This window comes from Myotis daubentonii, chromosome 6 (assembly GCF_963259705.1).
Source record: "Myotis daubentonii chromosome 6, mMyoDau2.1, whole genome shotgun sequence".
Lineage (NCBI taxonomy): Eukaryota > Metazoa > Chordata > Mammalia > Chiroptera > Vespertilionidae > Myotis > Myotis daubentonii.
The window spans coordinates 57,243,379-57,258,166 of record NC_081845.1 but is presented as its reverse complement, the minus strand read 5'-3'; the positions used below and the strand labels follow the sequence as shown (position 1 = coordinate 57,258,166).

The window sequence follows — 14,788 nt, the reverse complement described above, 5'->3', positions numbered from 1 at the left end:
TATCACAACAGAACCACTATTATGTAGCTTCCTATTTAGCCACAAATAAACCAGTAATATCCTTGATTGTCAGTATCCTTAATCATGTTAATACAATTAAGATTCGCGCCAATAAGAAAATATTGAATTTAAAATAATGAACTAGTCAGCCTTGCTTATTGGACTGCGTATTGTTTATTGTTGGGTTTAAGCTCCTCTAACTGAATTCGAAGAAGGAAGCCAGGTCATTTGGATGGGAACTTAACCAATTAGGCAATAAAATGAAACACAGAGAATCTGTGTTCCCAAGCATTTATTTACCCTCTTAATTTGGACCAAAAAAGCACTGTGAATTTTCTTGCAAGATTAAAGGAATGAACTTCTTTGGTATTTGATAAACTCTGTCATAATCTGTGAAATTTCAAAAACCTTATCAGGGACAACTGAGTGACAGTTTTGAGTCATCCAGCCATGAATACTTCTGTCCTACTGAGTGTCAAAAGCTGGCCTGTGCCACTCAACAAAACCCTTTGGAAATTCAAAAGAAGTTTACTAAAATGAAGTATAGCATGGTACAATCCACGGAAATAAAAAACTCAAATGTTAATGAACTCTTATTTGCCTTGATTTTTATTTCAATGTGAAAACAAATTTGTGATTTAGATTCTGAATATTTCACATCTATATCTTGGCACCTAAGTTCTAGATTTGTATATTTGTTTTAAGAACAAGTAAAATCAAAACCAACATAATATATACACAATTTCTACCAGTATAATGTATTTAGCCATAATCTTATTAAATTTGTAAATTTAAAGCTTCTTAAAATATATATGGTGCAGCCACAAAGCATTTCTCTGTTTATTACATTCTATAATTCTGAACAAATTTTGGCAGTTTTCTCACAAGAAGCTCAACTCAACTAACATTTTAATTTCTATTTTGCGGGTGAATTATTATTGCTAGCGTCTAGTTTTCTTTCAAATGACAAATTTATAGAAAAAGATAACAGAAAACAGCATAATTCTGTCTTGCTGCTATCTCCTTCCAAAAGTATAAGATATTTTGGCTCTTTTTTGTGAGAACAGTTGTAATGAACAATGAGTCTCTCAAATACCTTTTTCTTAAAAACTTGGATATAGTTATATGTGTAAACATTGAGTTGTGAGTGAAATTAAGAAAACTTTTATGACATTGGAGGATATAAAAGTTAACATCAGGTAGCATACCTTAACTATTTCTTAAAGGCTTTTCTATATAAGCATACATTTGAAACTTGTTATTGCATGGCACCTTAAATATGCATTATAAAAACCTATGGCAACATCTGATAAACTTATCACTGTAAAACTGTGAAAAATATCTCTGTACCGCTAAAGCCTCCTATGAAAAATTAATAAGCCTCAAAATGAATGTAAAATTGTGACTCTTTCAATAAAACCTATATTTACAATATACTAGAAATTTGAAAGAATACCTCAAATTTCAAGTTAATGAATATTTAAAATGATTTCTATGTTCATTAGTTTAGGAGAACGTAAGTATTCTATAAGGCAGGTACCTCTCCAGCTCCTTGGAATAGTATTGTTTGATCAGACAGTTTGTTCTTGGTTATTCGAAGAGCTGCAAGGATACCTGCGACTGCAACAGATGCTGTTCCTAAAAGAGTAACAAATGTCCTTGAGTAATCAATCCTCAAACAGATCCTGCCAATGTCTGAGCCTCCAGTCTTTATTCACATCTTGAAATCATTATACAACAGTTTAAATGGTACAAAGAGGGAACCTGTGGTTGTCGGATTCCATCCTTGCATATGAGGTGAAAGTCTCAGGCAATTGACATCAATATTTTAATATATTTGTGAAACTCTGAAAAGAAGATTCTGTGACTTAATTTGGTAATGCAATAAATAAGAGCGTGGGATTTGGATTCTTATGTGTATTCCACCTCAACCTGTTTACTAGCTGAATTACTTTAGAAAAATTATTTTGTACATCTGTTTCCTTATCTGTAAAACAGTTTTACTATATGAGATAAAAGAATACTAAGTGCTATTAGATTCTTCTACCTAATTACTCTTAGGGCTCTAAAATCTATTACTGATCCCCTCTACCCAGAGTGGGCATATAGTAAGCGCTTATTGATAATGGTGTTGGTAATGATGTTTATGATACATTTGGAATTTAATGTTTTAATTTTCAATTTGAAAATTAACAGTTAATATCAATTTTAGCCCTAGCTGGTTTGGCTCAGTGGATAGAGCGCTGGCCTGTGGGCTGAAGGGCCCTGGGTTTGATTCTGGACAAGGGCACATGCCCAGGTTGTGGGATCGATCCCTAGTAGTGGGTGTGCAGGAGGCAGCCGATCAATGATTCTCTCTCATTACTGATGTTTCTATCTCTCTCTCCCCATCCCTTCCTCTATGAAATTAATAAAAATATTTTTAATCAATTTTAAGATCAGATGTTGCAGCATTTTCTAATTGGCTTCCTACCTATAATCACTGGTGAATCCTAAAGGTGCTAGACAAAATTAATGTAAAATTTATTTAGAATTAAAACTGAGTTTTCTGCATGGTCATAGAAACTTGACCAGTTCTAATTTTATTTGCCATATAAGCTTTCACAGATCATAGAGCAGTTCTTTTGCTTTGAGCATAATTACATAGCTCAACCTCTTTAAGGCTCATGTCTGAAATAAATCTGTGCAGCTTCTTGCAGTATGTTCCAGCTGTGTCTACATTTCACTCCTCTAAAGCAGGGGTTCACAAACTGCGGTCCGCCGAAAACATTTATCCGGGTCTGCTGGGTGTTTTTGCCGCTGCTGCCTGTTGCTTAGCAGCCGCCTAGTTTTTTTTTAAACTATAGTCCCGGCCCTCCAATGGTCTGAGGGACAGTGAACTGGCCCCTTGTTTAAAAAGTTTGAGGACCCCTGCTCTAAAGTAATGATTCTAGGTAAAGCCTAGTTAAACTGTAAACACACTCATTGGTTAAAAACAAACAATAACAGATTAGAATAGGTCTGATGAATGACAATTATGAAGTGTTACGTATGTCAAGTACCAAAACACATTAAACATTTCACCACCAGTATATTTGTTCTTTTAAATCTTTTGATTGTTTCTTTCCTACAGAATTTTGTGGTCATAAATAGGATCACAATAAATAATAATTATTGAAGACCCTCTCTTGTATGTTTTTTATTTTGGAACATAATGTGGATCACACAAATAAAATGCTTACAATTTGGAATCACCAATGCAATAAATTATGATCTGTGGCAAGTCATACTTTATGCAAAGGCCACTTTTCTATAGATTATTTAAAATGAAAGGCTGTTAAAATATGCAGCTGATCTATGTATGAAAAATACCATGACAGTATTAGGATGGTATTTGTCTCATACATCTACATATATTCACCACAACTATTAAATCCATGAAAAAACTAATTTTAGTTAGAGAAGTATATCTAGTCACTAGATAAGTACTTATTCACGAATAGTACCTCAAGCTATTCCTATTTCAGGCCCTTTGGAAGTAAATTAGCCAGAAATTTGGATTTGAGGGGCTCTACATTCCCTTCTAACTCTGATATTTTATAATTTTAAGGGTTTCTACAGATTCTACCAGCACCACAAGACTTAACCATTGTAATGTTGAAAAGTCAACATTATGGTGTCATCAGCAATCTCTGTATTTATATTATTGTTTTGATTTTAAGTAGAACTGCACATTTAAGAATAGACAATAAAATATTCAAAAGGTCTTATCTATAAAGTGGTTACTTATTTTTATATGGTTATGCGAGATCAGTCTGTATTTTTAATTCAAAATGCTTTAAGTTCACACATTTCCCAATTAAAGCAAAAATAAGTTTCTGCCTATACTGGGTATCATCAGAGCCTTATACTTAAATGCATATTCTATAATATTTCCTGAGGACATAATCAAACACTTCTCTTCACAGAATTAAATAAAGTCAGAGCCCAGCTGGTGTGGTTCAGCAGTTGCGTATAGACCCAGGAACAAGAGGTCAGAGGTTTGATTCCCAGTCAGGGCACATGCCCAGGCTGTGGGCTTGATCCCCATTAGGGGGCATGCAGGAGGCGGCCAATCGATGATGATGTTCCTCTCTCATCAATGTTTCTATCTCTCTATCCCTCTTTCTATCTCTCTATCCCTCTTTCTCTAAAAATCAATAAAAAATATATATTTTAAAAGAATAAAGTCAGAAAGATATTTTTAGCACTACCAAAAAGATACTTGAATATGATTCATATACATGGGTTGGTCTGACCTCCTGGTACAACCTTGATTTCAATTTCATTGCAATCAAAGAGTAAATGTGGTACGTTGATATTTCAGAATTATTTGAATTCTTACAATAAATTATTCCAAAATAACTTTGGTTTTGAAATTGACAACTAAACTTTTAGTCACTCAGAGAAAGAGAGGCTACTGTCTATCTTTGCACTATCACTGTTTGTAAAGAACACTCAATATTTAACATTGTTAGTAAGCTACTAAAGAGATTCCATCTTCTTAAAATTTTATAAACTTCCATTTGTATTTGTATATAATATGACTTTAACATTAAAATAAGTCACAGTTAGTTATGCTGTGCTTTTGCTATGGTTATTAAATGTCAGTCCTATCTTTATCAAAGTATGACCTCTACTAAAACAATAATTTAATCATCTGATTATAATTACTATATATAACCACTAAAGGAGACTGACATGTAATCTAATAATTGTAATCCTCATGTACTATTACATAGATCAGGCCAAGTACAAGGATTAGAACAGGGGGAGGAGGTGTGAATTTGTTTAGGCACAGGCCATGGCATTTAGAGAACATATCACCTGAGCACAGCACTGAAGGGTTAATGTGAGAGGTCCAGCACCTCAGGTGGCAGAATAAACTATACAGTAGAGCATGAGCAAGGCATGGAAGGAGGGATAAGTGTGAAAAATGAGAGACTGAACATATAGCATAGTTTTCCTTCTCCCCAACAAACTCTACTAAACCAATAGAAAGAAGGTTTTTATTTTTAATCAAAGAGACCAGGAGAAGAGGATACCAATCACATTTAGACGCTGGAAGGCAGATGGGCAAATGGCAACTGACATAGCAGACTTGAAAAGCTGAATTCCTGGCCAGTCATGGGGAATTCTAAGAAGCAATCAGACTGATATGGCAAAAGTCTCAAAGGCCTAGATATAGGAGGCACCAAGTACCTCTGGAAGTGGGGATGAAAAAGAGACTAAAAACAGGAGGCTAGTCAAAAATCTAAGAAGTAGTCAGACCCCAGATTCACTTCCCTCTCCTTCTAGCAGACCATTGGACTTCCCACACTATGGAGACTTAGAAAAAACTAAAAGCTTATTTTCTAGAGAGGGTCTCTGGACTGTACGACACCAGGAGTAATTGTTAGACACAAGGAATAACTGGGTGCAATGATGCCATAGTTGTAAACAGAAGATTAAATGAAAGTTTGCATACTCAATATGGAGACGCCCAGTCTTCTCCTATGTGGCTCAAAGAACACTGGCAGAAAGCTAATACCAGCAAGTATCAGAAGAGAAATTGGAAAAATAATTTCTGCGGAATCTGAGCAGTGTTGAGAGAAAAAACACACACAAGACTGATAAGGATTCATTAAGGAAATGGCTCAATCAAGTCACCTTATGGTAAAGACCTACAATACGAGCTCCATTTGTATATTGAGCCTCCCAAAATGTAAAAGGAGAGGAAACACAGAACATATGTGACACTGTAGGTATTACAGTGTTGCTGAAGCAAACACAGCTTATTGGAATATAAAGTGATATGAGGTTAGTGAAGTGTCAGGATGAGATCATACAGTACTTTCTACTACAAAATCATAGTAGCTATAGATATGTATAGGACTGTATGTTATGATTTATTATAGGTAACAGATGGTTGCTGAAAGATTCTAAATTCAGAGAGCAATGGAGGGAATTGATTTGAGAGTTTCGAGGCTGGTAGTATGTAGACAAATTAGAAGCTCATTTAAATCTTTGATGTATAGTCTTATAATTGTTTTCTATAGTTAATATATGCAAATTCAAAAACTTTTTAATGATAAAAAATATCTCATGCCATGCTTACTATTTTAACATATTTTCATCACTTAAAAATATGACTATCTTACCATGTCAATAATGTATTTTAAAATATTTTATAGTTATAATATTTCATAGTATAGATATATGATAACTTATTTAACCAAACCTCTATTTCTGAATATGTAGATGATTCTAATTTCTTACAGAAAATAACATTACAATAAATATACATAACAGGCATTTTTTCCAAAGAAAACATACTAATGGCCAATAGGTTTATGAACATGCTCAACATCACTGATCATCAAGGAAATGTGAATAAAAATCACAATGAGATATCCCCTCACACTGTAAGAATGGCAAGAGATAACCAATAGTGGCATGGATGTGGAGAAAAGAGAACCCTTGGGAACTGTTGGTGTAAATGTAAATTTGTGGAGGCCCTATAGAAAAGAGTATGAAAGTTTCTTGAAAAATTAACAATAGAACTACCATATGATCCAGCAATTCCACTTCTGGATATTTACCTGAAGAAAATGAAGTTACTATCTCAAAAAAAATAACTGCCACCCCCTTGTTCACTGCAGCATTACTTACAATTTCCAAGACACGGACACACCCTAAGTGTCCACCGCTGGATGAATAGATAAGGACAATGTGATATGTGACAATGGAATATTATTCAGCCAAAAAAAAGAAGGAAATCCTACATTGTAACAACAGGGATGAACCTTGGGAGCATTATGCTAACTGAAATAAGTCAGGCAGAAAAAGACAAATACTGTATGATCTCACTTATATGTTGATTCTAAAACAAAAACCCAAAATCAGGGATACAGAGAACAGATTGGTGGTTGCTAGAGGCTGGGGGTGAGGGGTGAACAAAATGGGTGAAAGGATTCAAAAGGTACAAACCTCCAGTTATATGACAAATAAGTCCTAGGGGTATAATATACAACATGGTGACTATAATTAACAATACTGCATGACATATTTGAAAGTTGCTAAGAGAATAAATGTTCTCATCACACAAAAAAATTGTAACTATGTGAAGTGATGGATGTTAATTAATTAAACCTATTGTGGTAATCATTTTGCAGTATGTATATATATCAAATCATTATGTTGTACAACTAAAACCAATTCAATATTCCATGTCAATTATATCTCAATTTTAAAAATAAATAAATATTTAAAATAAATAAATATCTTTGTACATTTGTTTTGCATTTTTATTGCTCAGGATAAGTTGCTAAAAATAGAATTATTGGGTCAAAGATCTGCACGTTTTCAAGGTTTTTGACACATGTTGCCTCTCCAGGAGTTCTACCAATTTATATTTCCACCTTCAGAGAATGAGAATGCTCATTTTCTTTAAAACATTATTAACAGTTGGAATGATAAAAACCTTTGTCTGCTTGATAGAGAAAAGCAGTTTCTCATTTGCTGTTTAATATGCTTTTTAAAACTTAGTGGTGTAGTTAAACTTTAAAATGCATTTTCCAGCCAACATATTCATTCTTTTATGAAATGTCTGTTTGACCATTTCTGACTTTTATCTTTTCAATTATCAACGCATTTGGTATAAGATTAGGCAACATACCAAATGCTATGTTGGAGAGGGTCTCTGGACTGTGGCTCAAAGAACACTGGCAGAAAGCTAATACCAGCAAGTATCAGAAGAGAAATTGGAAAAATAATTTCTGTGGAATTTAAAAATCCCAACAATCAAACTAGGAGCCAAAGAGGCTATTATGAGAAGAAAAATCTCTTTTTATAGCTGATTTTAAAATGACAAGAGAATAAGACCAACTCTTTGGGTGAATTTGCTAAAATTTGATGGTCTGCAGGTTACATAATTAAATGCTTAATAGATTTAACTCGCATATTTTTTTTCAGTTAAAAATAATTTATAATTAGAATGCATTAAGGACTAAATACATTTTGAACCAAAATCTCTATCATTTATGATTATTTTAGATCACTAATATAGTAGAATTTTAAATATTTTAAAAAATCAAATATTTTCATAAAATAATATCTTTAAATCACACATCTGTTTTAAAAAATTCCCCATGGGTTCAGTGTAAAAACATTTATTTACATGGTGAGGCTGTAATAGTTACATAATTCTTTTTGTTGGCACTGGAAGGCAATTCCCATGCCCACAGTGGGGAAAGTATTACATTTGTGGGCAAAATGGTAAAAACATAAGGTTAAAAAGGTAAAATAGAAACATATGTGGGAAATGTGTCACTGAGGACACTATTTGGTATGGAAAAATGGTTTGTTCATTTCTAGTCAGAAACCTAATAAGTGGCTACAAGTTTTCTTTTGTCAGAGATTAGATCTATTTTTCTCAAATCATTCATTTTGAAGCTAAGGCAGTTATATTCTAAAACTCCTATGTGACAATAGGTAGACAAAATGGATGTAGATTACATTTTAGGGCAGATTAGTGGGGATGATTAAACAGTATGGAATGCCTCCATGGCTGACCTGCAGCAGAGAATATTCTGAGGCAGCCCCTCAGGGAATCTCCACAGGCAGTGCTCTTGGCCCTGTCTCAGATTTCCTGGGCTCCTGACTTTAATTGTGATGCAGGCCAGGCCTTGACCTCTAAATTCTTTACCTTAGTTGACAGGAATTCTGACCCCAATTCCTAACTGTTCATTTTGTTTGATGATTGGGATTTAGCATTCTTCTTCTTAAACTGAACTTTGATGCCTATTAATTCTGTAGGATTCAAAATTATGCAATACTGGTCTTTAACTTCTATATGGACATTTCTGTGGGACCCACAAGTTAAAAGATATAGAATATGTTTAAAAGGATAGTACAGGTTTGTTCAACAGTTAACTGATGGCTATTTTAGAGACTACTGCAAAGTGAATTGATAAGTGACTTTGAGACACTGATCTACAAAGCTTACGTTTGTAGCATCAAAGACACTTTATCATTTTACATTATATCTTCAGGCAAGGATTACAGTCATTAAAATTAGACGGCTTATATTTCCTTTCTGAATTTCTCCAAATAACTAGTACAGTCTCCCATCTCAAACAGTTACAATTTGGTTGTCGACCAAGTTGTTCACAGTAAAAAGGTCTGGGTTGGGGAATAAAATTTAGGCTTTTGACTTGACAACCCTTTCTTGCTGACACCTCAGCTTGACAAAAAGTGTCTCTCAGGCAACAAAGAAGAGAATGCTTTTGTTGGTGGCAGAAATCGACAGTTAGCATAATTTCGAAACATAAAGGCCATCAAGAGTGCTAATGTTGTTAAGGGTGTGAAAGTGCTCACAAAACAACAATCATATCCCAGCCCACAAGGCTAAGAGGTTGAACTCAGTGGTTGAGTGTTGACCTAGATTCCTGGTCTGGGCATGTGCCTGGGTTTACCAGGTCCCCAGCAGAGGGGTGTGCAGGAGGTAGCTGATCAATGATTCTCTCTCATCACTGATATTTTTATCTGTCTCTTTCTCTCTTCCTTCCTCTTTGAAATCAGTAAGAAATATTTTTTAAAAAAATATCAAACTACCCCCCACTAGCCTAATCAAATCACTTTCAGCATTCTTTCTAGGGCTGTCTTTCAGGGGAAGGAAGGAAGGAAGGAAGGAAGGAAGGAAGGAAGGAAGGAAGGGGAAGAAAAAGAAAGAAAGGAAGAGAAAGAAAGAAAGAAAGAAAGAAAGAAAGAAAGAAAGAAAGAAAGAAAGAAAGAAAGAAAGAAAGAAAGGAAGGAAGGAAGGAAGGAAGGAAGGAAGGAAGGAAGGAAGGAAGGAAGGAAGGAAGGAAGGAAGGGAGGAAGGAAGGAAGGAAGAAAAGGAAGGAAGGAAGAAAGAAAGAAAAGGAAGGAAGGAAGAAAGAAAGAAAAGGAAGGAAGGAAGGAAGGAAGGAAAAGAAAAGAAAAGAAAGAAAGAAAGAAAGAAACAAACAAACAAACAAACAAACAAACAAACAAACAAACACAGGGAACACAGGCAAAAGCAGGTAGCCCAGGAAATACACTCTATCAAAAAACAAATAGTAAAAATCAATGCACTATACATAAAGGCAGCTTTTATTGGGATGAAGCTTAGAAACTGTGGCTGATTGAGATAGTAGCTAAAGAGAAAAGTATATGCAGTCTTATTTTTAAACAATTAACAATATATTTTCGTTTTGCTTTTTTTAAAAAATATATTTTATTGATTTTTTTACAGAGAGGAAGGGAGAGGGATAGAGAGTCAGAAACATCGATGAGAAAGAAACATCGACCAGCTGCCTCCTGCACACCCCCCACAGGGGATGTACCCGCAACCAAGGTACATGCCCTTGACCGAATCGAACCCGGGACCCTTGAGTCCGCAGGTCGACGCTCTATCCACTGAGCCAAACCGGTTAGGGCTCGTTTTGCTTTCTTGTTAGCTGTAATCATGGGATTTTATCAGATTTTGGGGAGCTCATTCTCTAGCTCATGGATGAAATGGTACATTCTAGTGTCACAGGATACTTTTTTCAAATAGAGTATAAGAAAGTAAATAAGAAATAATATATGAAGTCATCAAGCATAATTCCTGGCATTCAGTAGATATTCTTTAAAAAAAAAAATAGCATAGCCAAAACCGATTTGGCTCGGTGGATAGAGCGTCGGCCTGCGGACTGAGGGTTCTCAGGTTCGATTCTGGTCAAGGGCATATACCTTGGTTACGGGCACATCCCCAGTGGGAGGTGTGCAGGAGGCAGCTGGTGGATGTTTCTCTCTCATCGATGTTTCTGTCTCTCTATCCCTCTCCCTTCCTCTCTGTAAAAAATCAATAAAAATATATTTAAAAAAATAAAAAATAAAAACTCCTTTGAAAAAAATAAAAAAATAAATAGCATATAATTGGCATACAATATTATATTAGTTTCAGGTGTACAACATAGTGATTCCACATTATATACCTTATAATGTGGTCACCACAATAAGTCTAGTAACCATCTGTCACCATAGAAAGTTATGATATTACTGACTATAATACCATGTCTTATTTCTTTTATAGCTGGGAGTTTGTATCTCTTATACTCTTTCACTCTTTTCACCCATTCCCCCAACCTCCTCCACTCTGGCAACCATTAGCAGATACTATTCTTGCCCACATGCAGTGAAAATTTTATTACCTTGAATATCATCATTGAATGTGCAATACTGGTTTCGATATTTGTTCAGGAGACGAAATGCATTTACATTGCCAAAATCTTCAAATTGAATAAGGCAATCCATGCCATACCTATGGGACAAAACATTTATGTTAGAAGAGGTTAATGAAATAATATATAACATATATATATTATATATATATAAATGTATATATAACATACATATATATATTTTATATATATATAAAAGCCTAAGCAACCAGCCGACCATTCGACCAGCTGCCCAGTAGCTATGACATGCACTGACCACCAGGGGGCAGACGCTCAACACAGGAGCTGCCGAACTATGGTGACTTGGCAGCTGCGGTGCTCGGGTGACTCACCCAAAACTAGAGAGGAGGGAGCCCAATTCCAGGGTGTGTCACCCGAGAACTGCCCTCTCGCAATCCCAGACCCCTTGGGGGATGTCAGAGGGCTGGTTTTGGCTGGATCCCTGCAGGCCATGCCGAGGAACCCCACTGGTACACGAATTCATGCACTAGGCCTCTGTTTTAAAAGTAGCCTAAAGAAAAGGAAAAACATTATTTTTTTGAAGGTCCTACATTGCTACTTAGTATCATCCAATGCCTGTTCAGCAAATATTTAGTGCATGCTTAGGTCAGAAAAAGCATTACATTGGTACTGTGAAATAATACAAAGATAATAAAAATGTGGTCCCTACCATCAGGGAATTTAAAATTTAGTGAAAACTAAAGTATTTCTATATAAATAAGAAGAGCATGAAAAGTAATGTAAAAGTGGTATACATAGGAATTATAGATGACAAGAGAACAGGTATCACTTCTGGCTGGAGTCACAGACTGTGTAACAAATGAACTGAGTTTTAATGAATAGTTATGATTTCAAAAGTTGAGATGTGGGGTTTTACAAGCTGAGTATATAGCAGAAGCAAAAGAATCAAGGTGAAAGTTGGGGGAAAAATTGTTCCAAAGATGTCAAACCTCATTTGGCTATAATGTGGTGATACACATAGGGTGTAATGAAAGATAAGGTCAGAATTTTATGTTGGAAACCTTAACATTCTAGCCTAAGATTCTGGTTTTTACTCTCTATTCATGGCCAAACACTGAAAGGTTTTGAGCTTTGAAGAATACAGGATGGATTTTTATTTCTGAAATTAACTGACTTGTCTGACCCTTTATTTGTATGATCATTTATGCATATGATCCTACATAATTTCAACTTTGTTTTCTTCATTTTTGTATTAAAGTTCTTTTTGAGTATTTATTCATGAGAAGTGAACATCTGGAGGAATTCAGAAAGGAAATATAAACTGTCTAATTTTAATGTGCTATAACCCTTACTTGAAGATAGAATGCATAATGATATAGTGTCTTTGATGCTACAAACATAAGCTTTGTAGATCAGTGTCTCAAAGTCACTTATCAATTCACTTAGCAGTGGTCTCTAAAGTAGCCACCAGTTAACTGTTAAACAAACATATACTATCATTTTGTAACTAGTATATTACAATTGTTCGTTAGGTCTTCAAAAGAAATGGCAATTGAAAACAAACATGTTCAACATCACTAATTATTAGGAAAAGGCAAACCAAAACCACAATGAGATTTCATTCACACTTGTAGGAATGGCTATCATCAAAAAGACAAAAAACAGCGAGTTCTGTAGAAAACGTGAAGAAAAGAGAAGCCTTGTGCTGGTGGGATTGTAAATTTATGTAGCCACTAAGAAAAATGGTATCATGACTCCTCAAAAATATAAGAACAGAACAACCATATGATTCAGTTATTCCACTTCTGAATATTTATCTGAAGAATAGAAAAACTCTAATTAAAAAATATATACCGTCTATATTCATTGTAGCATTATTTACAATAGCCAAGATATGGAAATTAGACAACCTAAGTACTCATCAATGGAGGAATGGATAAAGATGATGTGATGTAAATATAGTGGGATAAAACAGAATACAACAGAATAAAATCTTGCTATTTGTGACAACATGGATGCACCTTAAAGATATAATGCTAAGTAGGAAGGAGAAAGACAAATACCATATGATTTCACTCATATGTGGAGTCTTAAAAAAATAAAAACAAAATCAGCATATTTGTTCAGGAGACGAAATGCATTTACATTGCCAAAATCTTCAAATTGAAAACTGCTTTTCTCTACTGATATTTTGATATAACAAAAGAGGACAGGTGGTTACCAGAGGGGAAGGGGATTGGGATGTGGGTGAAAGGGGTGAAGGGTGGCAAGTACACTGTGATGGATGGTGACTGGACTTTTGGAGGTGATCACTTTGTAATACATACAGATGTCAAATTACAATGTTGTACACCTGAAACTTATATAATTAAAAAAATAATAATACTTTCATGGTAAAAATTTTTATCCAAATAAAAATAATTAGAACATTCCCTTATGAGCAAAGATCAGCTAATAAAATATGAATTAAGAGGAAGAAGCAAATGGTCTAAAAGTTTTATTGCCAAGATCTTAAATTCTAAAATACTCTTCTCTCTGTCCCTAGTCCTGTCTTCCATCTCTTCCACTCTTCCTCCAGTACATAATATCTTCATTCTGGTTCTTCCTTTCCTCCTAATTCATTGCATCTTGCTTCACCTCTGTATGCCAAAGACAGTTTTCCCTCATTCTGAATAAACCCCTCCACTCCTCTTAGATGACACAGAATTCCATGCTATGGAGTCTCAGCCTGGACCTTAACTTGCAATATTTGTTTTCAATGCCTACTGGTCCACTCCATTATGCCAAAGCAGCTTTTACAAACCTTTTTTTTTTTTATTTTCCTAGTCCCACAAGCAATCTCTTACCAGTCACTCCCTCACTAAGATTAATGCTATCCAGAGAGAACAATTTTAGCTTTCCTATCTTTCCTCTCCATTTAAAAATCTTTATACTTTTATTTCTTTTTTTCCATCTACTTCTGAAGTACCTCTACTTCCTGTTTCTAATCTTTCTATGGACCTATTGCTTCAACTTTACATCTCTGTACTAACAACTTCCATTTCTCCTTCTCCACTGGTCCCTTCCTGTATTCAAGAATTCTCAGGACTGTTTTTAAAACCTCATTTCTTAGTCATGACAAAACCACAACTATGGTTATTTATTGTTCCTTCTCCACCCCATTGCCAAACCTCTCACGTCTTGTCTATATTATGCCTATACTTCAAAGACCATCTCAAACCACCACATCTTGCTATCACAATGCAGATGAGGTCACTTTCTTCAGATCCAACAAAATACTTTGTAATTATTTCCTTCCATTGTGGTTATTAATGTATTATTATATTTGTTATTGATGAACTATCTTTTTAAATCACATTAAATTCACCAGTGAAAATTGGTATATCATTTTTTGTATTTTTTTTATTACTGGTGAAACACATTTTTTTTTCCATGTCTATTTATAATTCTTTCTGGAAGATTGTATGTTATTTGGTTATTTTTTCTATTTTATGATCCTTTTCTTTATTATTTCATAAGAGCTCTTTACAAATTAAGATTATTAACTTTCAGACAGAAGATTTCCCTACTGTAGTATATTGTGC

The 14,788-nt window shown here is 34.6% G+C and overlaps 1 protein-coding gene across 1 annotated transcript in view; it reads right to left on the bottom strand.

Annotated features, from left to right (window-relative positions):
* Positions 1-14,788, bottom strand: part of ME1 (malic enzyme 1) — a 150,908-nt gene that overhangs the window by 33,652 nt on the left and 102,468 nt on the right. The window contains exons 7-8 of the mRNA XM_059701080.1: positions 11,214-11,323; positions 1,541-1,638 (exon numbers count right to left, since the gene is read on the bottom strand). Coding sequence (XP_059557063.1) covers positions 1,541-1,638; positions 11,214-11,323 — 208 coding nt within the window. The remainder of the gene's footprint in view (positions 1-1,540; positions 1,639-11,213; positions 11,324-14,788) is intronic.